The sequence below is a fragment of the Onychomys torridus genome, chromosome 2, assembly GCF_903995425.1.
Source record: "Onychomys torridus chromosome 2, mOncTor1.1, whole genome shotgun sequence".
NCBI classification, from domain to species: domain Eukaryota; kingdom Metazoa; phylum Chordata; class Mammalia; order Rodentia; family Cricetidae; genus Onychomys; species Onychomys torridus.
The window spans coordinates 142,067,892-142,092,445 of NC_050444.1; the positions used below are offsets into that span (position 1 = coordinate 142,067,892).

Sequence of the window (24,554 nt, forward strand, 5' to 3'; positions counted from 1 at the left end):
TTTTGACCTGAGACCCAGCAAGAGAGCATCTCTCCAGCCATCCCAAAACAAAAAGACCATGAATCTCCAAGTCCCTCCCTCCTCCTCTATTCATCTTCCTGGTTACTCCATACTCTCTATGGCTAATTCCTGTCAACTAGTCACTGGCTCCGCCCTCTGATCCAAGGTTGATTGATTATTAACACAATCTCGAAGTTTCACAGTGCAATCAAATATCCTGCAACAGAGGACGCCTAAGAGTCTTGTGGCCAGACAGAAAACACCATTACTTCAGTGAATTGGTGAGCACTTGGTATCCAGTGAAGACCTAGAAACCCATATTGGAGTTTTTGACACCACAGGGGTATGGGACATCCAACCAGAGGTGGAGTAAGATTTTCCATCCCCCACCCACTCCCTATATGCGAGCCTGTGGAGCAGACTTCAGCTCCACCCTCGGGCCAGCACAGTGGAGAGAAAGATGAAGAGGAGAAAGAGATGATTCCAAATGCTGGACTTGGGGCTGGGGATAGGAAGTCAAGGAAGCTAGCTTATACTGGTTGGGGGTGAGAGAGGAGCCAGCGGCTGGGCCTGAATCCTGACCCCTGCCTTCCCCCAGGATGTGGGCAGTGGCGTAGGCTCACTGCAGGCAGAGCAGTACTTGCTCCCCTTGGGGAAGTCAGCAAAGAGATGAAAAAGAATATCCAAGGTGAAGACTTCACTTCCTGCTCTATAGGTCACAGCAGGAAGGACTGGGGAGGAAAGCATCAATCCTGAAGACCATTGCTAGCCTCAAATCTCTGACAAAGTTTAGAGGTATTTCTAGACACTCAGAGAAATTGCCTGGTCATCCTGAGCCCTTCTGTGCTCCTCATAAGTCTCCAATGAACCGTCCCTGCCCTCCCCCCTCTTACTCACTCTGTTTGTCTGTTTGGTTTTCCAGAAAACCCAAGAGAGTCATGTTTTGACCCTGGTTCTATCAAGAATGGCACTAGAGTGGGCTCTGACCTGAAGCTGGGTTCTTCCATCACCTACTACTGCCACGGAGGCTATGAGGTTGAAGGTGCCTCCACCCTGATCTGCATCCTGGGGCCTGATGGGAAGCCACTGTGGAACAACCCAAGACCGGTCTGCACAGGTGAGAACAGCCAAGACGCTAGGGGTCTAAAGGCCAAGGGATACCTGAGATGGATGGTGGGCAGAAGGGTCTGTGGTGGGGGAGGGGAAGCAGGACATGCCCTCCAGGGGACTCCTGTGAAGCAAACAGGGTCTGACAAGTGGGTTTGCAATGAAGGGGGATGTCATCATCATCCACCCAGCGTCTCAGTCTCTCTGGACCATCGTCTCCCTTGAGTGTACCTACTCCCATTCAGAGAGATGCTCAACCAAGGTTTGTAGGCCTGCCATCCAGGAACTTCACACCAGGAAAGGGGAGATAAAGGTGACCTTGGGCTGACTCCTGGGGCTGAGGACATTCTGAATGATGTCTGTCAAGCAGAGTGATGTAAGTAAAGTCAAGTCACAAGGTGGTCTTGTGTTACCACCTGTGTGTCAGAACCCTCAGAGCATGGGGGCCACCCCAACTGAAGAAGAGTAAGTGGGCAAGGCCAGCACCAAGGACAGGAACAGGAGGCAGCTTGACTGAGTATTCCCCAGAAGATAAGTGTAGGAAGAGAATCTTCAGCCTCCTGCTCAGTAAACCCCAGGGCCTTCAGCCATCAGCCATGGAGCCAAAGACCACGCCCAGGTCCTACATAGAAGCATAATCGTGAAAGTATCATGATGTGAGCCCCAAGGGTGTGCCCTCAAGGCCGCATGCCAGTGTTAACACCTAGAGGACAAGGGCTGATGTGTGTCCTTGGGTGGATTCCAGGCTAGGGACAAGGTGTCCTTGGCCAGGGCAGGGCCAGAGGCTCGGGCTGGGAGAAGGGAAGAGGATCAACTAATAGGAGGTCTCCAAGTCACCAGGCCCCTCTCTGGTTTCTCTTTCAGCTCCCTGTGGTGGACAGTATGTAGGTTCAGATGGAGTGGTCCTGTCCCCAAACTACCCCCAGAACTACACCAGTGGACAGACCTGCTTGTATTTTGTCACCGTGCCTAAGGACTACGGTAGAGTCTCCTTGGCTTACTTCTATGTTTTCTGACTCCTCCCACTTTCTTCCAAAATGGCAAGCCCTCAGGCTCGTCCAAGTTACCCAGTTCCGTTGAGACATGGAAGGACAGCCTCTCAGGCGGGACAGCAGAGTGTGTGGAATACACCAGGAGAGGCTGCCTGGGAGGAGAAAGAAGGCACACACAGGCATTGTGTGTGTTTGGGGGAGGAGGGAGGTGAACTGGTGAAGAGAGCTGATGAAGGCCAGGTGCCCTGTGTCTCCTCAGCGCAGATTGAAGGGACTAGAAGGCCTGCAGATCCAGGCCTGCTGGGGGCCTGGCAGAGAGAGGCCTGGGAGCAGGAAGAGACTGGGAACCACATCATTCCAGTCACCCATCCGAGGCAAATCTAGCACTCTAAGTGGGAGGAGCAAGGAACCCATGAGGCAATCGTCTGCCCTAAGAAGTCAGAGAAACTTCCAGATCTCAAGACAGCCAGACTGAAGAAACCAGGGCTGTCACCCTGAGTGCTAGGAAAGCAGGCTACTTCTTCTCAGACATGGGTAGGAAGAGCACAGGGTGGGGCCCAGATGCCTGAGTCATTCAGCAGCCTTTAGTGCCACCCACCAAGGCCATCTTCTCTGCTGAGGCCTCTGCCACTTAGACGGGAGACACATCCCTGTTCCTATAACTCCCAGTCTCATCCCCACCTGTAGCTCTGCCCCAGCCCCTGCACCCTTAGCTGTGTGTGTGCACCTACCACACCTTCCACTGAGACAGGAGCTTTAGGCCCACAGGAGTCCACTGAGGAAAGTCAGGAAACTTTGTCCAGAAAGTCAAGAACCCTTGATAGCTGGCACCCAATGCTATGCTTCAATTCTCCGTATGACGAGGATCTCAGTCTGAAGCCTGCCCATGGACTCTGGCTGCTAAGGAGTTATGCTCCAGGTAGTTCCTCTTTGCCAGTGAGGCCAACCCTGAGCCCAGGAAGAGTGGCAGACTTTCTCCTCTAGGTAGGAATGGCATGTCCCCAACTCAGGTGTCAGTGCCGACATCACGGTGCCAGAGACCTCTCTGTGATCCCCCTCAGAAGTAGTCCCCCCGGCCCTGGTCCTGCCGTGCTGACACATTACCCTAGGAGTTAAATAACACTCTCTGAGAGTTTTGTTTAGTTGCTAAGTGTGTGCTTGGGCAGGAAGAGGCACTGAAATGCAGATCAGATAAAAGCAGGAACCCTGTGTGTCCTGCTCACCTCTGGGGGCTGCAGACCCCTGTTACCAGTGCTGTGCCAATTTTTCCTTTCCCTGTGTTCTTCTGCTCCTCCTCCATCCATAGCCAAGAACTAAGATTACTACCGTGGCTGCCACATTCAACTGAAGATTATTTTGTACCAAGCAGTTAACTCCACGGCCTGAGTCCCCCACTTCTCTGCCCCAGCACACAATATATATGGAACATACATAACATATATGCAGAATACACAACACATGGCCTACAGAAAATACATACATTAAACATGCACACACAACCTACACAAACACACACATATCCTACTTCCTATGAGCTGAAGATTGTGAGCCAAACCAGGGATGGGGCCTACCTGGCTCTTGCCCACGGTGAGAGTCCAGTGTAACCAGGTGGATGGGAGCTATGCCCACAGTGACCCCACCCCTCAGCACTGATTTGCAGAGAGAAGAGGGCTGAGGACATCCCTGCTGTTCCCAGACCAGAGGCCTGAGTTCATGGGGGTCCCTACTCAAATTAACCGGATGGTCCAAAACTCTTAACCTCTGAGCCTATGCTTCTTGGTCTACAAAATATGAATAATTTCTGCAAAAGCCATAGTCAAATAAGACAGTACACACAACCAGTGTGGTCCCTGGCACCCAGTGGGTGCTGGGTGAATGTCATATCCCCTTTTGGGTGAGTAGAGTGGAGATACTGTCTGCTCTGTACACTGTTCATACCTCTTATTACCCAAGAGCTGGTGTCCAGGGGCTGACCTGGTTACCTGGGAATTTGAAGAAAAATCCAGCTGATCATAGGCTCCTGAGATTGGGATAAGGGATGGGGGCGTAGAGGGTGGCACCAGAAGCCTGTGCAAGTCCTCAAGCAGCCGCTGCCGCTGTTTCATAGAAAAGAGTAAGGTCAGTCTACCTCCAGTGGCCTGCCCCTGGGTGCAGGTGTGACCCCTGGGAAGAAGACCAGCCAGGGATGCCCCTGGTCTGTGTCCCTGTGCCCAGTGTTTTCAGCGTGTTAATCTTGCAGCAGAAAGGGCCCTGCTGCTGCCCCCTGCACCAGCAACCCCCTCTAACTTCTCTCCTCCTGGCCCAAGGTCAGCAGACCCCCATCTCCTACCCACACCCCTCAGCAGCCTGCACATCCTCTGCACTGACTGCCCTGTCTCCTCCACAGTGGTGTTTGGCCAGTTTGCCTTCTTCCATACAGCCCTCAACGACATAGTGGAGGTCCATGACGGTTACAGCCTGCACTCCCGGCTACTCAGCTCTCTCTCGGGCTCTCACACAGGTACCCAGGGCTGGGGAGGGGTCAGGGTGGGACAGGGTGGGGGAGAGGGGAGGAGTAAGGGGAGGCTGGGCCATCCCAGGACTAGTGCCAGGAATGAGGCCCTCTAGGCATCATGGCCAAAGGTGTGCTGTTTCATTGCCTGCTACAGTGTGTCCACGTCAAAGGGCCACACATAACAGAGGACCCAGGCCGCACCTTTTCTCGTCACTATGGACATGTTGTGTTTTCATTGTAGGAAATTTGGGGCCAAACCAAAATCATTATAAGGGAAAATTTTAAATAAACAACACTCCGAATGAATGATTGCCATGGTGTAATGTGTGTCCTTCTCCTCTTCAAGTCCATGTAGACAGACTTTTCCATATTTTATTGAATAAAACTACATATATATAATATATATATATATATATTATATATATTTCATTGTAATTACTCTCACCATGAACTTTCCTCCACCGTTATGTATCTTTTTTATAGTTTTAATGCTTAGGAGTTTCTCCTATAGTTATTTAAGATTTATATAACAAATTCTCTAGTGCTGTGCATTTAGCTTTCTCCTGCATTATGAATAATAACTCATTGCATTATGCATATATCTTCATACATATCCCTGATGCACCTCAGCATATCTAAGAGTGGCTGAGCTAAAGAATACGGCAAGATCATTAAGCCTTTTTTGTATAGATCGTCAAATAACCCTGATAGAAAGATCTTGCAGCTTTGTTCTCCAAAAGTGAGGTATTTTTTTTTAAAGTTGTAAATCTGAAACATGCAAAAAGTATAGCATTTTCTAATTTGCCTGCTTTTATTGCTGGTGAGGTAGTAACCTTTTTAATAATATCTTTATTGTCCCATGCGTCCTTGTGGCAAATTTGTGTTGATCTTTCTCTTAACCCTCGTCTTCTTTGTCATGAAGTAGAACCCCACGTGGCTACAGGCAAAACACATTCTACACCACAGGATCTTACACATTGTAAAAAGCCTTCCCCTCCATTTTGCTGTCTGCCATGTAATTTTCTTCAGGGTATGTTTTGATATCAGAAAATTGAAATGCCCCTTGATATCAAATAGATCTTTCTTTCATCATTTATGCCTTCGCATGTACACTCTGTTTTCTGTTTCTTTTCAGTTCTGTCAATTTGCCTTAATTTCTCTGGATTTTATTTTGACTATTTATTTGATGCAGAGACGCAAACCAATTAATCAGTTGTTCTGATAATGAATTTTCAAAATGCCAAGTTTATATATTCTAATTTTTATTAATGTTTTGGGTCTTTTCCCTTACTTTTAATCTATTTCTTCCAAGTGTATATTCCTCCGTGTACAGGTTTTGGTTATTACAAAGCTATAATGGTACTTGGTGTCATAATAACATTTTTCAAAGACTTATTTTTATGTGTGGGTGTTTCACCTGCATGTGTAGAAGTGCATCACATGTACACAGTGTCCCAAGAGGCCAGAATAGGACATCAGATCCCCTAGAACTGGAGTTAGCTAGGTTATGAACTGTCATGTAGCTGCTGGGAACTGAACTCAGGTCCTCCACAAGAGCAACAGGTGCTCTTAACTACTGAGCCACCTCTCCAGCTCTGTCATAATACTTTAAAAGGTATGTTCCTGTTCATCCCTATGGTCATTCTTTGGCTTGATTTTTTTTTTTTTTTTTTTTGAGACAGGTTTTTCTACTTAGCCCAGGCTGGCCTCAAAGTTCTCATCCTCCTGACTCCCAGGCGTGCAATACCACAACTAGTTATTATGACTTTTTAATTGGCCATTCTTGCTTGTTTGTATCTCCAAATATCATCTAGAAATATGCAGTCAGTTTAAAAAATTGCATAGGGCTGGCAGTATAGCTCAGCTAGTAGAGTGATAGCCTGGCATGCACAAAGGTGGGCATGTGCAATGCCTGGCACCACATAAACCTGGTGCAATGGGGCAGGTCTGTGATCGCAACAGTTGTGTGATAGAAACACAAGACTCAGAAGTTCAAGGTCATCCTCAGCTACAAAGCCAGTTCAAGGTCAGCCTGAGCTACATAAGACACAGATGCAAAACAAGAAGAAAAAAACACGTAAGAATTATCTCTAGAATTTCACAAAATGTATAGGTTATGTTGGAGAGAGCATCTTTATATTAATACTTGTTCCCAGCCGAGAGAGAATATGGTGTGTCTCTCCACTTATCTGCTGGAAACTTTGGGGGTCAGGCTGCCACTTTCGTTCAAACAGCAGCGATCTGTCGCTGTTCTTAGCTTTATTCCCAGCTATCTCCTGGAGGGTTTTAGCTGTCTTTATTGCTCTCTTATTATAAATGGGTCCTTTTGGCTCCCTTTGTGTTTTCTAGCTGGTCTTTGCTAATCAATTCTAAGACTGGCATTCAGAGCGCATTGCTCTTATAAACCCATTGAACCATCCTCAATAGTGCTAATATCACAGGCTAATTCCCAGCCGCTGGGTGAGAGGCTCCATCATTTGCAAATAAATTTGCTTCATTGTTTCATTTCCTCCTCCTCCTCTTCCTCCTCGGTGGGTTTTCTTTGATTTCCTCCCATGGTTCCTGCTCTATCCAGGTATATTATTTTAATTTCAATGCTAATATTTTATCTTTTGGTAAAATTCATTTCATAATTTCTCTTCACTTAAGCAATGTCATTTATGTACTATGTGAGGATGGTATTTTAATGCCCCTGGCTCCGGTGCGTATGTCCCATCTCTGGAGTGCTGTGACCTGTGTTCATGGTCCCCTTCTCTGATTAGCTGTGCCAGAGGTTTATGGGGTTCTGTTGCTTTGGGAAATTCTTATTGCTTGGATTGATCAGTACTTCTGTGGAGTTTGTTACTTTCTAGTTAGCCACTGCTTTTGAATTCTCTCTTCTGTTCCTTCTCCAAATAACTGTGTTCTTCTCGTCCGGACTTCCTGGGTGGAGAGCAAACATTGTTTGTACCTTTCCCTGCACCATGCGTGTTTACAACAGTGTGCTCAGTTTGAACATGCTTACAGCAGTATACTCATCTGGGCTCCATGTCGTTCATTTTGATATACACTGTTCGATATACACTATTTTAACATATGTCTCTCTCTCTCTCTCTCTCTCTCTCTCTCTCTCTCTCTCTCTCCCTCTCTCTCTTTGGTTTTTCGAGACAGGGCTTCTTTGTGTAGCTTTGCGCCTTTCCTGGAATTCACTTGGTAGACCAGGCTGGCTTCGAACTCACAGAGATCCACCTGGCTCTGCCTCCTGAGTGCTGGGATTAAAGGCATGCGCCACCACCACCCAGCATATGGTACTCTCTTACCCAAGATTTAAGAATGTCTCTTCTGGGGCTAAAGAGATGGCTCTGTAGTTTAGATTTCTTGTTGATCTTAACGAGGACCCAGGTTCAATTCCTAGCACCTACATGTTTTCTCACAACTATCTGTAACTCCAGATCCAGGAAACTGGATACCATCTTCTGGCTTTGTAGGCACAAGGTTCACATATAGTGCACATATATACATGCAGGTGAAAACAATCATACATATAAAATAAATCTAAAAATCCCTTTTAATTAAAAGAAGAAAAGACTTATCTCTTCCGGGCTGGGAGATGGCTCTGTGGGTAAGAGCACTTGCTGCTCAAGCATGAGGACCTCAGCTTGAATACCCAACACCCACATAAAAAGCTGTGTGTGGCAGTGTGCACACCTGTAGCCCCAGTGCACCAAGAGTGAAGACAGGAGGCGAGCTGGCTGCTGAGCTGCAGGTTCAGTGAGAGACCTTGTCTCAAGCAAATAAGACAAGACAGGCGTGGTGGCGCACGCCTTTAGTCCCAGCACTCGGGAGGCAGAGGCAGGGGATCTCTTTGAGCTTGAGGCCAGCCTGGGCTACAGAGTGAGTACCAAGTTGAGGTACATAGTACGACCCAGTCTCAAAAAAAAAAAAAAATCGAGACAGACAGACAAATAGGCAGGCAGATGATTACTGTTTTTCCTGATCTAACTTTCTGAGCTGAGCTGAGAGCATTGTTTAGTTTATGACAGAGAATCTTGATGATAGACTGTATCTAAAAGTGTAGAAGTAACGGAGCATGATCTACAGATAAGGGTGAATGGGAGTGTATTTAGGACTCTGTATGGCTATAGATATAGGTGTGCAGAATCAATAGAAGGAAGGAAGGAAGGAAGGAAGGAAGGAAGGAAGGAAGGAAGGAAGGAAGGAAGGAAGGAAGGAAGGAAGGAAGGAAGGTGGGAAGAAATGACAGCAGAGAAGAGGGAAGAAGGAAGGAATAGAAATGGGAAGAAGGGAAGAGAAGGTGAGGGTGAGGAAGGAAGGAAGGAAGGAAAGGGGACAAATGAAGGGATGACAAGTAGGAAGGACAGAAGGGAGGAGGGGAGGGAGGGAGGGGAGAAGGAGGGACAGGGAGGAGAGCGGTACTCAAGTCTGATTCCTCACTTAACTGTGACCCTGTGACTAAGGTGTGCTGGGTTGGAGGAAAGCTTCAAGTCTCCATTTCAGCATCTTTGCTGTGGCTTTGTAGTTGGTAGAGCAATGGCTGAGAGAAGTGTGTTAAAACATCTTCCCTGGAAATGGGGTATCCGGGGTAGGGAAGGGCTTCCTGTATTTCTGACAGTTTCCGGGTTTACTCCTCCCCTCTTTCGGGGAGTCTTTCCCTCAGGTGAGATGTTAGTGCTGGTGTCTGCCCTCCTGCTTCGTCCTCCCCAGTTGGGATGGTACTTCTTTGCTTTTCCAGTCACGCCAGACCCGCCTCTAGTTTTCAGCTTTTCATTTGCACACTAGGGCTTTGTGCTAATGGCCTTAGTAACCATTTTTAAATCATTAATTTCTCACCCAAAGGTAAGTTTTGACATTGGCCTTTGGGCGTTACCTCATTGACAAGGGTCATCTGATCTTTCCCTAGCAGAATTTCCTCCTTGCTAGCTCCTGACTTCTCTGCATTAGTTCTTTCTTTCAGTGGGGCTCAGAATCACGGTCCTCCCTCTGTTCCCTGGCAGATGCACAAATGTCTTGCTCTGACATACCACATAAACACCAACTTGCTTGCACATCAAATTATGGGCCATATGCTTTCTCTCTTAAAAAAAAAAAAAAACACGCAGAGTGCTCCATCCTATGTCAACATTTCATATTGGGATCCAAGCTGAGTCCTAATCATTGTGAATCACCAAAGCTTTGCCATCCGTGGGGCTTTCGTGTTTTCTGATTTAGAATATTGAACAGCCCACCAGGGCTGCTTTTCTTATCTGGTGCTTTTGGTGAGCTGCTGCAGCCTGAGCCCAACTCCACAAAGTATCTTTGTTCTTAAACTCTTTTCCTTGGGCTTTTCTCCCTTCCCTCTCTGGAACTCCCCGTGTCTGCTGGTTAGATTTTCCCATCTGTCCTCTGCCTTGCTTCTCATTTATCTCAAGGCTTTGATTTCCTTGTCATTGTCCTGTAGATTCTGCAAGAATACCCCAATTTCACCCCCACACTGTTGCTGGATGTCTGTACAACCCACAAGCCGCATATCAGGGTTCCCTGGCCCACATGTTAGAGAAGTGTCTCCTCCCTTCCTGAGTAACCTCTGCTGACCTCAGCGCCTCCCTCTGCCACATCTTCCTCTGGCATTGAAGATGTCTTGCTCCATTTAACCTTATGCAGCCAGGACCAAAAACATGCACTCTGTTCCCCGTTGTAATTCACATGAAAGATTTGACTTCTATCAGCAACCCCTCCCTTAGAACTTATCTTACGGCCATTGATTTCTGTGCTTTCCCTAGGAGAGGGAAATCTGTGTGTGGCCAGGACTGAAGTCACCTGGGTTCTGCCAATCACTGGGGCCCTCATTTTTAGATGTCAGACTTGGTGGTTCCCTCTACTCTCCCCCATTGAGAGGTAGAGCTGGGAAGGATGGTGGTGATGAATGGAGAGACTGTCTTCCCCAGGTTCCTTCTGTTTCAGCAGTCAGAAGTTTTCTGGGTCAATGACTCTTAGCTAGGATAAATGACACTGGACCACATGTAAATCTAAGTGTGCTGAGTAAAAGGTTCTCTCTGATCCCTGTGGCTGGTGGTGCCAAGGGGCTTTCTAGAAGCATCAGTGGGCCCTCTCAGTGACTCCGGCTGATCTGCACTCCAACCCTCTCCCTGGTGGACATCACCTGGCTTTCTTTTTGAAGATGGAGTCAGGGGTCCTTAAGGTCAAAGAGGGGCAGAGTGGTCATGCCACTGCCCACCACTACATCCTTCCTGGGCTTCCACAGGAAGATAAGGATGAGCAGGGTCATTGCTTCATAGCTGTGGGTCCAGCTGATGCTGCCCCTCCCCCATCAGTACCACACCCAGCAGACCTAAGCCCTGTCTGCTGCCCATGCTAACGTTCCTCAGTGCCCTGTATCCTTACAGACTTTTCCTATCTTCTGCACAATGTGATTGGAAAAGCACACATCCTGGGGTGTCCGAGACAGTCTCAGCATCCACTGAGCTGCCCCTTCAGCATCCTGAGAACCGCTCCCTTTGCTCTCAAGGATGTGCTAGTCTGGATCAGACATCTCTATCACTTGTGGGGTGTCCAGAAAAGGCCAAGCTTTCAGATGGTCTTATTCCATCCTTCCTGCAAACCAGTGTCTGATTTTTATGTATTTGTTTTTAATCAGTCTGATTTCACTTTTCCAAGTAAACTTCCTGCTGGCATGGTAACAGTCATTCTCTCCAGCCCCATAAATCAACACGTTTTTAGGAGCTTCCTCCTTTCTGGACAGGTCATGTAATTTTCCAAACCTCTTCATCTTGCTTTGTGAATGAGGGTGCTGAGCTCTGCCATACTGGCCTCACAGTGACTGCAGATCAAGGGATAGCGTGGATGTAAAACCATCTCTATTTCATTGGTGTTGTTGTTGTTGTTTTTGTTTTTAGAAAGGATATCATGTAGCCAAGGATGGCCTCAGGCATGCTGTTAACTGAGGATGGAGGATGCCCTTTAACTTATGATCCTCCTGCCTCTACCTCCCAAGTGCTGGAATTAGAGGTGCGCACCACTCTACCCCATCATGCAGTGCTGGGGGACCAAACCCAGAGTTTTGTGCATGGTAGGCAAGCACTCTACCAACTGATCCACATCCCCAACCCCCACCTGTGAGCGTCCCTCTGTAAGGTGCAGGCTGTGAGTTAGGTTGCAGTGAACCCTGGAACCTGGAAGGCATCACTGTGTGCCTGCCCCTCCTTCCCAGCCCAGATTCTATCTGCTGAGCGTTACAGCCAGGCTCACGTCTTCCTTTCTCCTCCCTCCTCTCGGCAGGAGAGTCGCTGCCCTTGGCCACCTCCAATCAAGTTCTCATTAAGTTCAGTGCCAAAGGCCAAGTACCAGCCAGGGGGTTCCACTTCGTCTACCAAGGTATGTAGGGTGTGGACCTTGGAGGGTCAGGCCTCAGTTATCTCAGTGACTTTGTGTCCCAAGGTACAGAGACCCTTCACTTCCCATCTACACCTCCCTATGAGGACTTTGGGGCACAGTTACCAAGTGGGAGACAATTTCCTGACATTCATTCCACTATGTACATCTGTTTACCCAAGCAACAGTTTCTGGGCGAAATTCTATCTTGAATTTGGGAGCAAACCACACACGGGAAGTTAATTCCTTTCCCCGCCCACCCCCACCACTGCCCCACCCCCACCCAATGTCTAGTGCATCTCTGACGGTGCTGGGGTCGTCTAACCTCATGGAGCTTCGTTTTATCTGCAGTGTGTAGTAAAGGGGCAAACACAGGCTCCGATCAGGGAGAGTGGATGCTGGCCATTCCACGTTTGATCAAGTATGAAATGAGGGTAATAAATGCTGGTCGTATTAAAAGAGTCCACAACCAGTCAGGCAGTTGGTGTTCTTCTGGGTCACTAAGACCCAGCAGGACCTTGGAGCCTCTTTGCTTCCTCCTGCCCAGCAGCAGTGACATTGTTAAGGCCACCAGTCTCTAAGCACACACAGCCCTCTCTGTTTGTTTTACACTGTCCAGGAGGCTATGTATAGCCGTGTGCAGGGGGTGATCTCAACTACAAGGGGCGCCATTCCTGATTCCCACAAGTCACCACTATGCTCAAGTTATTGGCCTGCAGACCCTGGGCAGGGGCTTGAGGGGCAGGGAGAGCTATGGTTGCCGTTAGGGTAAAGAAGAAATGTCACCAGGGGAGCAAAGGAGAGCTCTGAGCCTGAAGTCTGGACCCTGGGGCCCTGCCCTAGAAAGTGTTCACCCCAACCTGAAAATGTACCCTGAGCTCCCAGGGCCCCCTCAAGTCTTGTCCTACATGCATCCCTAGGCCAGCTTCTACAGGGGTGAGGCCTGCCCCCTGAGTGCCTTTTCCCCCCCACAGCGGTGCCCCGAACCAGTGCCACGCAATGCAGTTCTGTGCCAGAACCCCGCTATGGCAAAAGGCTGGGCAGTGACTTCTCCGTGGGGGCCATCATTCGCTTCGAATGCAACTCGGGCTATGCCCTTCAGGGGTCCCCAGAAATCGAGTGCCTCCCTGTGCCTGGGGCATTAGCCCAGTGGAATGTCTCTGCACCAACCTGTGTGGGTAAGTGATAGCCAAGACTGAGACAAGACAAGGAGAGATGAAGAGAGGGAAAGACGAAGGGCAGACTTCGCTCCCTGAGGGGCACAGCCAGTCATCAGAGATACCCTCAGGGCTTGCAGCAACCCTCCTCAGCATCTGAGGAGAGTGTCCCATTCAGGCCTCATAACTCTCTGGTCCTGTAGGGCAGTGTGAATAGAGAGGTGGGGGAGCTTGGGAGGGATATCTATGAAGAGCGGGGACAGGTACAAGTCACTGGAGAACCATTATTTGAGGTCAAGAAGGCTGAGAGCAGGAGGTCCCTAAGAGAGAAGCCAGTGTGGGAAGGAGGCCCAGCAGAGGCTAGGGACCCTACAGGTGGTGAGACTGGGACGTTTAGGAGCCGGAGGAAAACCCAGCACAAGGATGAGCTACAGCAGACTGGAGACCCTGAGAGAGGTGGGCCCTGGGGAGCAGAGAGGGGTAGGGGGAGCAGCTGGGGAAGAGGCCAGCACATGGAAGTGGTCCAGCAGAGGCCAGAGAGCCTAAGGGAAGTGGAGCTGAAAGCCACAGGAGAAGCTAGCCCAGGAGGAGGCTCAGCAGAGGCCCACAGCCCTGAGGGAAGCACATGGAGAAGCTACCACAGAGGCACCACACCGTGGAGGCACCACAAAGATGAGCCCAGGAGCCTCTGACCAGCCCCGTGTCTCTTCCCAGTGCCCTGTGGTGGCAACCTCACTGAACGCAGGGGCACCATCCTGTCCCCTGGCTTCCCGGAGCCCTACCTCAACAGCCTCAACTGCGTGTGGAAGATCATGGTCCCAGAAGGAGCTGGCATCCAGGTAAGAGCAAGGAGGCGCCCCAGCTAAGTGGCTGTCACTGGGCCCTGAGCCAGGCTGAGGTGGAATGAGAAATGATATAGTTTGTCCCTTGTCTCTGTGGCTTTGGTGGCACAGGGCAGATGTGGAGATATGGCTCCCAAACAAGAGATCACAGCATCTCTAGGGGAAGGTGGGAGGAAAGACAGCTAGCTAGTTGAGGAAAGATGAGAGGTGGAAATTAGCTCCAGCTAGCCAGGAGGGCCCCGAGAAGGGAGTGGACTTGCACCTGGTGTATGATTTGGAGAGTTCTTGGGAGACTTTCAAATGGCTTGAGGTGTTTCTCGAAGACTGTTAAGGAGAACAAAGGGGCCTTGCTGATGAACAGGGAAAGGGTGGATCACCAAGCACAGGTGAGGCAAGGAGTACAGCCAGGCACACACCTGGGGCGACCAGGGGTGGGTGTGTGTAACCAGAACAACACCAGAAAGAGTAATAGGAGAGGACCCAGAGCTTGCCAGGCAACCGGAGTAATCAGGACCAGAGCAGGACATACCCAGTGGGAGTAGGACACCAAAAGAATATGCCAAATGTGAGAAAGGGTGGCTCAGTTGGTAGAGTTCTTTCCTGACATGCACAAAGCCCTGGGTTCAATCCCCAGCACCACATAAACCAGATAGGTGTGCTTGTACATGCATGTTATCACAACTCCCAGGGAAGCAGAGGCAGGAGGACTGAAGTTCAAAGTCATCCTCAGTGACATGGTGACTCAGGATTAGCCTGAGCTACATGAGACTTTGTCTCAAAAAATAAAAAAGGAAGAGGAGAAAGCCAATTGGACTAAAGCATTCCCACTTTCTGAAATGTCATAAGTGTCCTTCTGTCCTGTCATCACACATCTGTCTTGCCCACCAGACAATGAGCTCCTGAGATAGGTGTGAACCACATCTGACTTTTATGGGAAGGAACCAGCACAGTGTCAGGCCCAGAGAAGGTGTTTGATAAATTGAATTACCCATGGGAAGAGAAGGGAGGGAGGCACTTGAGCTGAGTGACCAAAAACTCAACCCTCCTGTCTTTCCAGATTCAAGTCATCAGTTTTGTCACAGAGCAGAACTGGGACTCTCTAGAAGTGTTTGATGGAGCAGATAACACTGTAACCATGCTAGGGAGTTTCTCAGGTAAGGTGGAACATCCAGAGCTTCCATTTAGAGGGTTGTGGTAGACATCATCATCACCACCATCACCATCATCATCACCACCATCACCATCATCATCACCACCATCACCATCATCACCACCATCACCATCATCATTACACTATCATCACCATCACCATTACCACCATCATTACCACCATCACCATCATCACCACCATCACCATCATCATTACACTATCATCACCATCACCATTACCACCATCATCACCACTGACTGAGGTTTGGTATTTTAACAGTGATCTGCAACCATCATTTCTAAATTATCCCAGAGCATTTCTGTAGCCCAAGTACCAATCGCACTCATTCGGCAACCCCCTACTTTCCCCCAGCCTCTGGCAACCACTCATCTCCCAATTCCCATGGACTTGTCCTTGTCTAAGCAGTTTATATAAGTGAAATCTCACACCATGTGGCTTTCTGTCTGGATTCAACATGTTTTCAGGGTTCACCCTGAGTCAATTTGAGTCAGCACTGTGCTGTGTGGGTAGGCCATTTCTTTATAGACCCATCACTCAGTGATGTCTGTGTCACTTTGGTGATGGAGCTGCTGTGACTGATGCAGAGATAGACATCCACATGTAAGCTCTGGTGTCCCATATGTTGCCCATCCTTAAGAGCATATATCCAGAAATGGAATCACCATTATCTCATTTCTTTTAAGGAGCAAACTTCTTCCCCACTGCCCATTCAGTGGCACACTTGTGCCAGAACACGGTATGTGGTTTGCCCAATGGCCAGGGAATTACCTGAATCAGCTAGGCCCAGAAATCATGATGCTAAGATAGAAAGATGATCCATTCACATCCAGATAAACTGTCGGCCCAGCTGAGTTGCCCAGATAGTTACACGTGTTGGACTCATTTTGAAGATGACTGAGTAGGGACCAGACTCACAGCCTTCTCATCACCTGAGGAGCATCGCCTCCTGGCAGCACAGGTCTATGGCACTGCTCATCCATGGCTTCCCTTCCCTGGCCCATTAACAACCTGGCATTTGTCATTTAGCAAGTTTGATAATGGAGAGGGGGTCCCGGAACAGAATGTAGTAGACACAGGAATGAGGTGCAGATTGGCATGTGGAGGGTATGCCTGAGTGACCCCTGGTGTTCTTGCCCAGGAACAACGGTGCCTGCCCTCCTGAACAGCACCTCCAACCAGCTCTACCTCCACTTCTACTCGGACATCAGCGTGTCTGCTGCTGGCTTCCACTTGGAGTACAAAAGTGAGGATCCAGGGTCAGGGCCATGCGTGGGTGTCTGGGTGGGAACAAGTGGTGGCTGCCTCCCCACCCTCAGTATACCCACTCCTTCCCACTTAAGCCTACCACTGACCAGAGGAAGATGCTAAGAGTTAGAGAAGGCTTGAAGCCCTCTCAAGCTTGCATACTCAACCATGGAATAAAGCCAGGACCCCCTAAAGCATTGACCCCTAAAACCTCAGCGGAAATTGCTTCAGCCTTGGCCCTAGTAGATAATCTGAGATATAAGAAAATGGAGGTGCTCTCTCCTCTGATTCTGAAAACCGGCTTCTGATGCCCATTTGGATGATACAGTTATCTTCAAAGTTCTTTCTCTCACTCGGTCTCACTTATCATCTACAAGATTCCCTCTAGTCACTGTGAAAATCCCTGAATAGCAAGAACTGTAACTATGCCTTTGGGGGCATAAAGAGGTTTCCAGAGAGATGGGTTTCTTCCTGGGACTGCTCTCCCCGCTCCCATCTCACACTAGGTACAGGGAGGAACCAGTGGGCACCAGCAAACAACCACGGAGTGTTCCCAACGTATCAGGTGCCCTGATGGATTTTGCTAAGATCTCTGATAGACGCTGTCTTCTGAGGGTGGAGAAGGGGGAGAGAGGTTGAGAGCAGGTACAAGAGGGACACAGGAGGGGCTCAGGCAGAGAGGCCTTGGGAGTCTGCAGCCAGGGAGTCCTGATGCTGAGCTCAGTAGGTGAACAAAACACCCCAAGTCCCTGAAATGACACCCCCATCCCAGCTTTGATCTGATGAACCTCCACACTATACATTCTAGCTTGCCGGGGTGAGGAACAGGCCCAAGAAGGCCCAAGCTTTGGACCTCAAGAAGCCAACAGTCCCCTCAGCCTCTGTCATGGTAACCTGACAGTCTTGTCCATCTTCCTCTCTCCCTGTCACTGTCTTGTCTAGCGGTGGGCCTGAGCAGTTGTCCTGAACCAGCTGTGCCCAGTAATGGGGTGAAGACAGGAGAGCGCTACTTGGTGAATGATGTGGTCTCTTTCCAGTGTGAGCCAGGATATGCCCTCCAGGTACCGCCCCCACCCCGCCAAAACCCCAGAACAGGGAGCAGGCATCCCCTGAGATCATTACCCATGCCTGAACCAGTAGAGCTCCACCCGTCAAGGATGGGGTGTAGCCTCCATTTCCCCTGGGGACAGTTTTCCACTCTTGGAACTATGCTCACAAAAACAAACTTTGTTGATGGTGAGGACCCTGGACAATCCAGCCTGAAATGTGTTCCTGCAAAGTCGGCTTTGATTGGACTTAGGAAAATTTAATTTCCCTTTGAGGGCCATGAGGGAATTTAGTAATTAGAGGGAACTTGCAAGGAATCCTCCTGTAATGAGAATTCTTTAGTAATGGCTGTTAGTAAGTGGTCTCTCCCGCTCCCAAATCTCTCTCCTCTGTCTTACCTCAAATCCCAAGGTGATCCCATGTGTCTGTATGTCTTGTCTCTTAATGTGAGGCCGAGAGCAAGCCCCTGTTCTGGGTTATATGTATAATTGTGCCCCTGGGGACCACTAGCCCACTACTGTTCTGACTCTCCAGGGCCATGCCCACATCTCCTGCATGCCTGGAACTGTGCGTCGATGGAACTACCCTCCTCCACTCTGCATTGGTAAGAACCGGACTTTGAAATCCACTAAAGCCCAAATCCTTAAGGATCAGCGCTCTCTTCTGTATTGCTGAGTTCAAGTTCAAGTCAAAAGAAATGTCGGTGTTCTGGATTTGTTCCAAGTCAGTAGTTTCTGAAAGACATTTTGTAATTTCTAATTCTCATTCAAAGCTGTCCTGACTTCTGGAAGGTTCTGCCCTCTAACTGAAAAATCACAAGAAGGTTACCCACTTGCGAACATCGTGAGTGCCACAGTGAGCCACATAACCAGCCAGACCCTAGAAGGCATTTTTAGGCACATTGGGCTTATCCCATGACTGTGTCAAATAAACCCACTTGTAGTGCCATGGGTTGCAAAGAAAACAAGGACTTGATGTGGTTTTACTGTTTAGCCCATGCTGGGAAATGCTGTGGAAATAAACAGAAACCAGGAAAGACGGGTGTTTCAGAGCATTTGGGTCAGGTCAAGAAGCAAGAAACAAATAGTAATTGGGTCTCTGCTAAGCGCCAGACTCCAAGCAATGTGTTTCCCATTGCAGCCTTCCAGTGGGGATTCATAGCAGTGGGGGGGGGGGGGGTGTGTGGGTGTGTGTGTGTGTGTTGTACATAATTGGTGCAGATATGTGTGCCTATGCATGCCTTCTTCAATCACTCTCCACATTTTTTGAGGCAGAGTCTCTCTCTAAACCTAGAGCTCACCTGTTGAGCTAGGTTGGCTGGCCAATGAGCTCTAAGAGTCCTCCTCTTCCTGCCCTGCGACACTCAGATTACAGCCAAGCGCCTTGGCTTTTATGTGGATATGGACATCCAAACTCAGGTTCTCACACTTACACAGCAAGTATTTTACCAAACGAGTCATCTTCGACAGCCCAGAAATCTGTCTTCAAAGGTTAAAGAGGAGTGAGAAGTGGAATGTGAAGGTTCTTCAACGCTAGGCCAATACAAAGCACCCCCTTGTCCTCCAGAAAGTGAGTGACTCAAGGGACCAACAGCATTTTGCCTCTGTGCTTTGACTCACAGAAAGGGCAGGTTGGATACGTGGCCTGGAGGCATTGCGTGTACTACAGAGGCTGGGCCAAGGAAACCATGTTAGGATCAGCTGTATCACTCATGTAGTTTGTTGTGCACATCCACTCTCCTCCACCAAGTGAAGCACATCCTTCCCCGCATCCCTCATAGCAGCAGCTCCCTGAGATGGGTGCTGTTCTTTGCGCCATTTTGCTGCTTTGGAAATTGGACCAGGGAGGAGGTTCCGTTTCACCCACAGTCCCTCAGGAAATAAAGTGGGAACTGTGGCATAAGTGATGGTACTCTTCTACCCCGGTATGCTTCCTGGTCAAATTCTGCCCAGAAAGGGCTGGTCTGGGCCCTGGCATTTCTTTCCCTGGACATCTTTCCCTGGGCCTCCATGGCCGACTAGCCCCTTTCTGCTCACACAGTCTTTCCTCAGAGAATGTGAAACCTAAAATCATCTTTAGCAGAGCAGCTGCTGAGGCGCCCCAGACCCAGGTTTTCATTCCCAGGCCACCTGAAATCAGATGTCTCCAGACGCTCCCTCACAGCTGAGTGGTCATGGTGAGCCTTGACGGTAGGCCACCCTACCCCATAGAAAACAGATTTGGAAAGAGCCTGGCACAGTTGCAAGCACCCAGTGAGGACACATATGTGCCAGCCCCTTCTTTTTCCTTCATTCCTTGCTGTCATGAAGACTGGATTGGGGAGGGAGGAAGGAGAGGACTGGGCTATCATGTAAGGAAGAGAGGAGTCAGACTTCACTTGAAGAAGAGCTTTGTAACTTCCTAAGTGTCCTCTATAAGGTCATTGAGCTGTGACAAGGGGATGCTTTATATTAGACAAGCATTAAAGGACCTTCACATTCTCATGATCGAGGCTGGCACTCCTGGGTGCCCTATGCTGTGCTTCAGTCCTGAGTTTACGTGCTCAGTTTTACCTGTGTGTACAGATGCTCAGAGAGACTCGTTGGATTCTCCAAGGGGTTTGTGACTCAGGAAACTTTCAAACTGTGGCTCTGAACACTCAGATAGCCCCACCCTCTCCTTGATGACCTAACCTGACTGTTCTCGTCACAGCACAATGTGGGGGAGAAGTGGAAGAAATGGAAGGGGTGATCCTGAGCCCTGGCTTCCCAGGCAACTACCCCAGTAACATGGACTGTTCCTGGAAGATCGTGCTGCCCGTGGGCTTCGGTGAGTCTGCAGCCCCCAGGGTGACAGAGGCTTGGGGCCCAGGCCCAGATTAAACCAGCTATCTGCCCTATCCCAGTGTAAGCTCAGCCCCAGCACTGTCCTTCCTGAGGCTCATCTGGTGCTGTCTTGTGCAGTCTCAGGAAATGGCAGAGATTAGAGGATAAGGGGAAGAAAGTTTAGGGGTTACCATCATTTGAGTCCCGAACTAAACCCAGGGGTGCAGAATCGGCAACTCAGCTTGAGATGTAGCTGAGGGTATAGCTCAGGGCTAGAGAGCTTACCTCGTGCAAGGCACAAGGTTCCATCTCCAGGACCATTTTTTTAAAAGAGAAGAAATAACCTGAAATAAAAGAAAAGGAAATCCATTTTACTGGACCTCAAGTTGTGCTTTGAACTCCCCTATCCCATTTATCATCCTAATTAAATTGAGCCAAGGTTAGTCTGAAATTGAGTTGGCATTCTTCATAGACACATTCTAGCTGGCCTGGAGACTGGGAGAGGGGAGATGGGATATGCCAGGTGTGGGGGTTGTTGGCTATGAAGGATGCTAGTCTAGGTACAAGTTTTAATTGCTGGCAATTCATATAGTGTGTACTGTCAATGTAATTTAACCCTGGTTATCTGTGCGAAGGCTTTGTGCCGACAAGGAACTGCTGGGTTGTCCATGAGCGTCCTTTGGCCCAGTTCTGCTCTGTCCCTAGGAAAAGAACTGTCCTCTTTCTTATACAATTGTATAAAGTAATGGTTTTCACATGACACATTACTGACTTTGATGATAACCACCACGCCCCATTGGGTGTTGCCCCTCCATCTCTTCCCTTTTATTGCTGCGCAGGCGCGGGACCTCTCCGTCTGCTAGCCTCAGTAGGAAGACTGCTTGTTTGATCATATCTTCTAATGAGAGACCGCCATGGTCCGGCTGCTTCTTTGAATCAGGAAGGAGGGGAGGGAGACAGAGGGTGACCCTCAAAGGCTAGAGTCTAGTGTCTAGTACCATCATCTCCCGAAGGAAACTGGGGAAAGTAGAGAAAGTTTTGGCAGCCTTGGCAGAGTCCAGACTTGAGACACTGAGCAAAGAGGACCAGAGTCCCTAGTGCTCTGTCTTCAAGCTTGGGACTGCAGAACCTCTAAAAGCAAAGGGCAGGAAAGGGTAACATGTAGGCAGACAGGAGTTTAAATGGGGTCACTGCCCCCTGTGAGTCCTTGTATTCAGCCACCAAAGCACTCTGTCTCTAATGAGCCTGGGGCAGGTCCAGTGGAGTAGCAGGATCTCTCGCTTTCCAGTGGCCTCCATGCTGTTTTGAGGACAGAGCCCCTGCAGTAACATGCCTCTGCCACAAGGTGGCGCACATGGCCCCATTCTTTCCACACAATTCAAAGAGCCCAGGGTTGGGCACATAGGCTGCATTTCTCCAGCATGGGAGGCAAGCAAGGCACAGCTCTACAGACGATGGTTCAGAGAAAAACAGTCTGGGATGTGGCAGTAATCTATGCTCATAGGAGGAGAGTGAGCTGAGGAGGTGGCGGGGGAGGCATAGAATGGAACTGTGTAAACCACAGTTAAGGTGGATGAATAGGATAGGAATGAGGGGTCTCAGCATCACGCGTCTAGTCTTTGCTCTAACCTCATAAGGTGCCCAGACGTTGTACGTGCGCGTTCGGGCTATCAAATCAGCAAATACGGATGAGCACATTTTAAGGTCGAAATATGTAACCTCATCACAAAGAGAATTGTAAAAGCAACAGCTTTTAGTGCTCATGAACACAGGACTGTCCCACCTTGCTCATCCCGGGCCTTGCCTAGCATGGCGCTAGCCCATGGCACATGCCCATCCAGTATTATCAGCAAATTAATGTGTATTGTTCCAGGCTCTTAAAATATAAAAATTACAATCAATGTCTACGTTTTATTGTTTCCAGTGTCTATTTTTTCCAACCTGATTTTCTCAGTTAACAATGTAACGTGCGGACATTGCTTACACTTGGCGAATTTCTTTGGAGAACATTTTCCTATAGTAATCCAATTTTGAAATACCTTGTCTGTAAACAAATATCAGTGTTGCTGTTCCAGTCTCGGTTCTCCGTGGCTTATGTAAATATGTACCCCAGGGGCTTAATTAAATCCCTGTAACCTGACAGGTGGCTAAGAGATCTTGATTAACCCACCAAAGTCCCAAAGTGTAAACTTCATTTGGCTTCTCAGTGGATCAGATGGGACAATATACAATTCCAAGCCATGTCCTTCTGAACCACCACCTAAAGATTCTAGAAAACACCAGCAAGAAAGGTCATGTGTGCCCTTTGATTCAATAGGGTAATTGGTTTGTTTTTATAAAAAAACTAAACGTTTATTTTAGAAAAAGAAACCCTATCTTTATATTGATATTAGACATGATTCAAACGGAATCAAATGTTGACCCCCAAAGTTGGCTTCCCATAAAATCAGATAGACTTGGGGTAGAACTCCAACTGGTGCCTTTATTCCTGAATGAAAAGTCTGTTGACTTTCTGATCCTTCCTGAAGGCCAGAGGAAGGACTCAATGGTCAAAGCTCAGAATGTGCCCTGGGAGACCTGTCTGGGCTGGGGCTTTGGTAGTGGAGACTCTGGACCCTGAAGGAGACACTGTGGTAGGGCGTCCTGCCAGAAGAGGGCTGGGTGGCTTTGGACACTGTCTGCCTCCCTCCTTCTTCTAGGTGCCCACATCCAGTTTTTGAACTTCTCCACGGAACCTAATCATGACTTCTTAGAAATCCGGAGTGGTCCCTCTGAGACCAGCCGCATGATGGGCAGGTTCAGCGGAAGTGAGCTGCCGGGCTCCCTGCTCTCCACATCCCACGATACCACTGTGTACTTCCACAGCGACCACTCCCAGAACCGGCCAGGTTTCAAGCTGGAGTACCAGGGTAAGCATGAAAGTGTCATGGTGGCCCCGCTGTCACCCCCATGTTTGTCCCACAGCCACCCAGCTCCCCTTCTTTACGCTTGAGAAGAGATACCAGATGGGCTGAGAGGCAGCAGGCCTCTCTGTGGAGGCTTCCGGTTGGCAGTAGCTACCTAACCTTGTTTGACAGACAGCTTAAATATGTCCAGTTTTTTTCCAGAGCCATGGGCCCCACAGCGTCCACTGAGGCTCCATAGTGTCTAGAGCCAATAAGCTAGCAGCATCCTGGGCAAGTAGCCCATCAGCTTCCTCTAGACATCCCTGACAGTGGCCCACCATTTCCCCCCGTGACAGAATGGAGAATTCCAGGAGCAGCGCTAACAGCACCCACCTCAGGCGGCATTTCCTTGGGGAGACCCACCCGTGTGTTTTGCTCACAGAGGCTTTATTTTCTCAGGTGGAACCCAGTGAATGGCAGGTCTAGTGCTGCTGGTGTGCTTTCCCGGAAAAGAACCCAGTCATACCAACTCAGGCCTTGCTGTTGTGAGATGCCATTCATTCATCACTGACAGTGGAGACCGCCCAGCCTGCAGGGCTGTGCATGGCAGCCCCATGTAGGCCTGACCTCTGCCCCCTCCGCTCTGAATACTCTCGGAGTGTTACTCCATGAAGCACTCATTTCCGGCCCCATCTCAGCTCCTCTCACTCACTTCCTGCTCCATACTTTTAGATTTTTTTTCCCAATACTAGTACATGCTTGTTTTTAAAAACCCCCAAATCAGGCCGGGCGGTGGTGGCACATGCCTTTAATCCTAGCACTCGGGAGGCAGAGGTAGGCAGATCTCTGTGAGTTGGAGGTCAGCCTGGTCTCCAAAGCAAGTTCCAGGAAAGGCCTGTCTCAAAAACCAAAAAAGAAAAGAAAAAGAAAAAAAGAAAGAAAAAATCATACAGATGTTTGAGTGAGCAGGGGGCGTCAGCCAGCGTAGGCTGCCATTAACAAATGCTGCAAGCCGGCAGCACACAGACAACAGAAACTCATTCCCCCCTCTTCTGGGGGCTGAAAAGCCTTAAGATCAAGATGCTGGCAAATCCCATGTGTGGGCAAGCCTGCTCTCTGGCTCATGCCGCCTCTTACTGCGTCCTCATTTGGTAGATGGAGTGACCTCTAAGCCCTCTTCTGTAGGCACCCTAGTCCAGTTCTCCAGGGAAGACCTAAGGAGGCCCCACCTCCAAACGCCCTCTCATTAGGGGGATGAGGCCTCAGTGTGTGGTATTAGCACATGCAGGAGGGACATATATAGGCTATGTCACATGTCATGGAAGTCACATTGCTCTTGTGATACTGTCCCATCTCCTGCATGGAAGAAGGAACTTATAATGATTGCATGTGTTATCTCCTGTCCTGCCAGCACTGCATCCCACAGGAGGGGCTGCCTTGCA

At 49.1% G+C, this 24,554-nt stretch overlaps 1 protein-coding gene across 3 annotated transcripts in view; it reads left to right on the top strand.

Moving 5' to 3' along the window:
* The window catches only part of Csmd2 (CUB and Sushi multiple domains 2), a 572,883-nt gene that overhangs the window by 462,458 nt on the left and 85,871 nt on the right, over nt 1–24,554 (top strand). For all 3 annotated transcript variants that reach the window (XM_036179375.1, XM_036179376.1, XM_036179377.1), the window contains 12 exons: nt 923–1,117; nt 1,972–2,088; nt 4,486–4,599; nt 11,869–11,964; nt 12,936–13,139; nt 13,833–13,957; nt 15,018–15,114; nt 16,270–16,374; nt 17,319–17,437; nt 17,958–18,027; nt 20,115–20,231; nt 22,927–23,136. In XM_036179375.1, the coding sequence (XP_036035268.1) occupies nt 923–1,117; nt 1,972–2,088; nt 4,486–4,599; nt 11,869–11,964; nt 12,936–13,139; nt 13,833–13,957; nt 15,018–15,114; nt 16,270–16,374; nt 17,319–17,437; nt 17,958–18,027; nt 20,115–20,231; nt 22,927–23,136 (1,569 nt within the window). The remainder of the gene's footprint in view (nt 1–922; nt 1,118–1,971; nt 2,089–4,485; nt 4,600–11,868; nt 11,965–12,935; nt 13,140–13,832; nt 13,958–15,017; nt 15,115–16,269; nt 16,375–17,318; nt 17,438–17,957; nt 18,028–20,114; nt 20,232–22,926; nt 23,137–24,554) is intronic.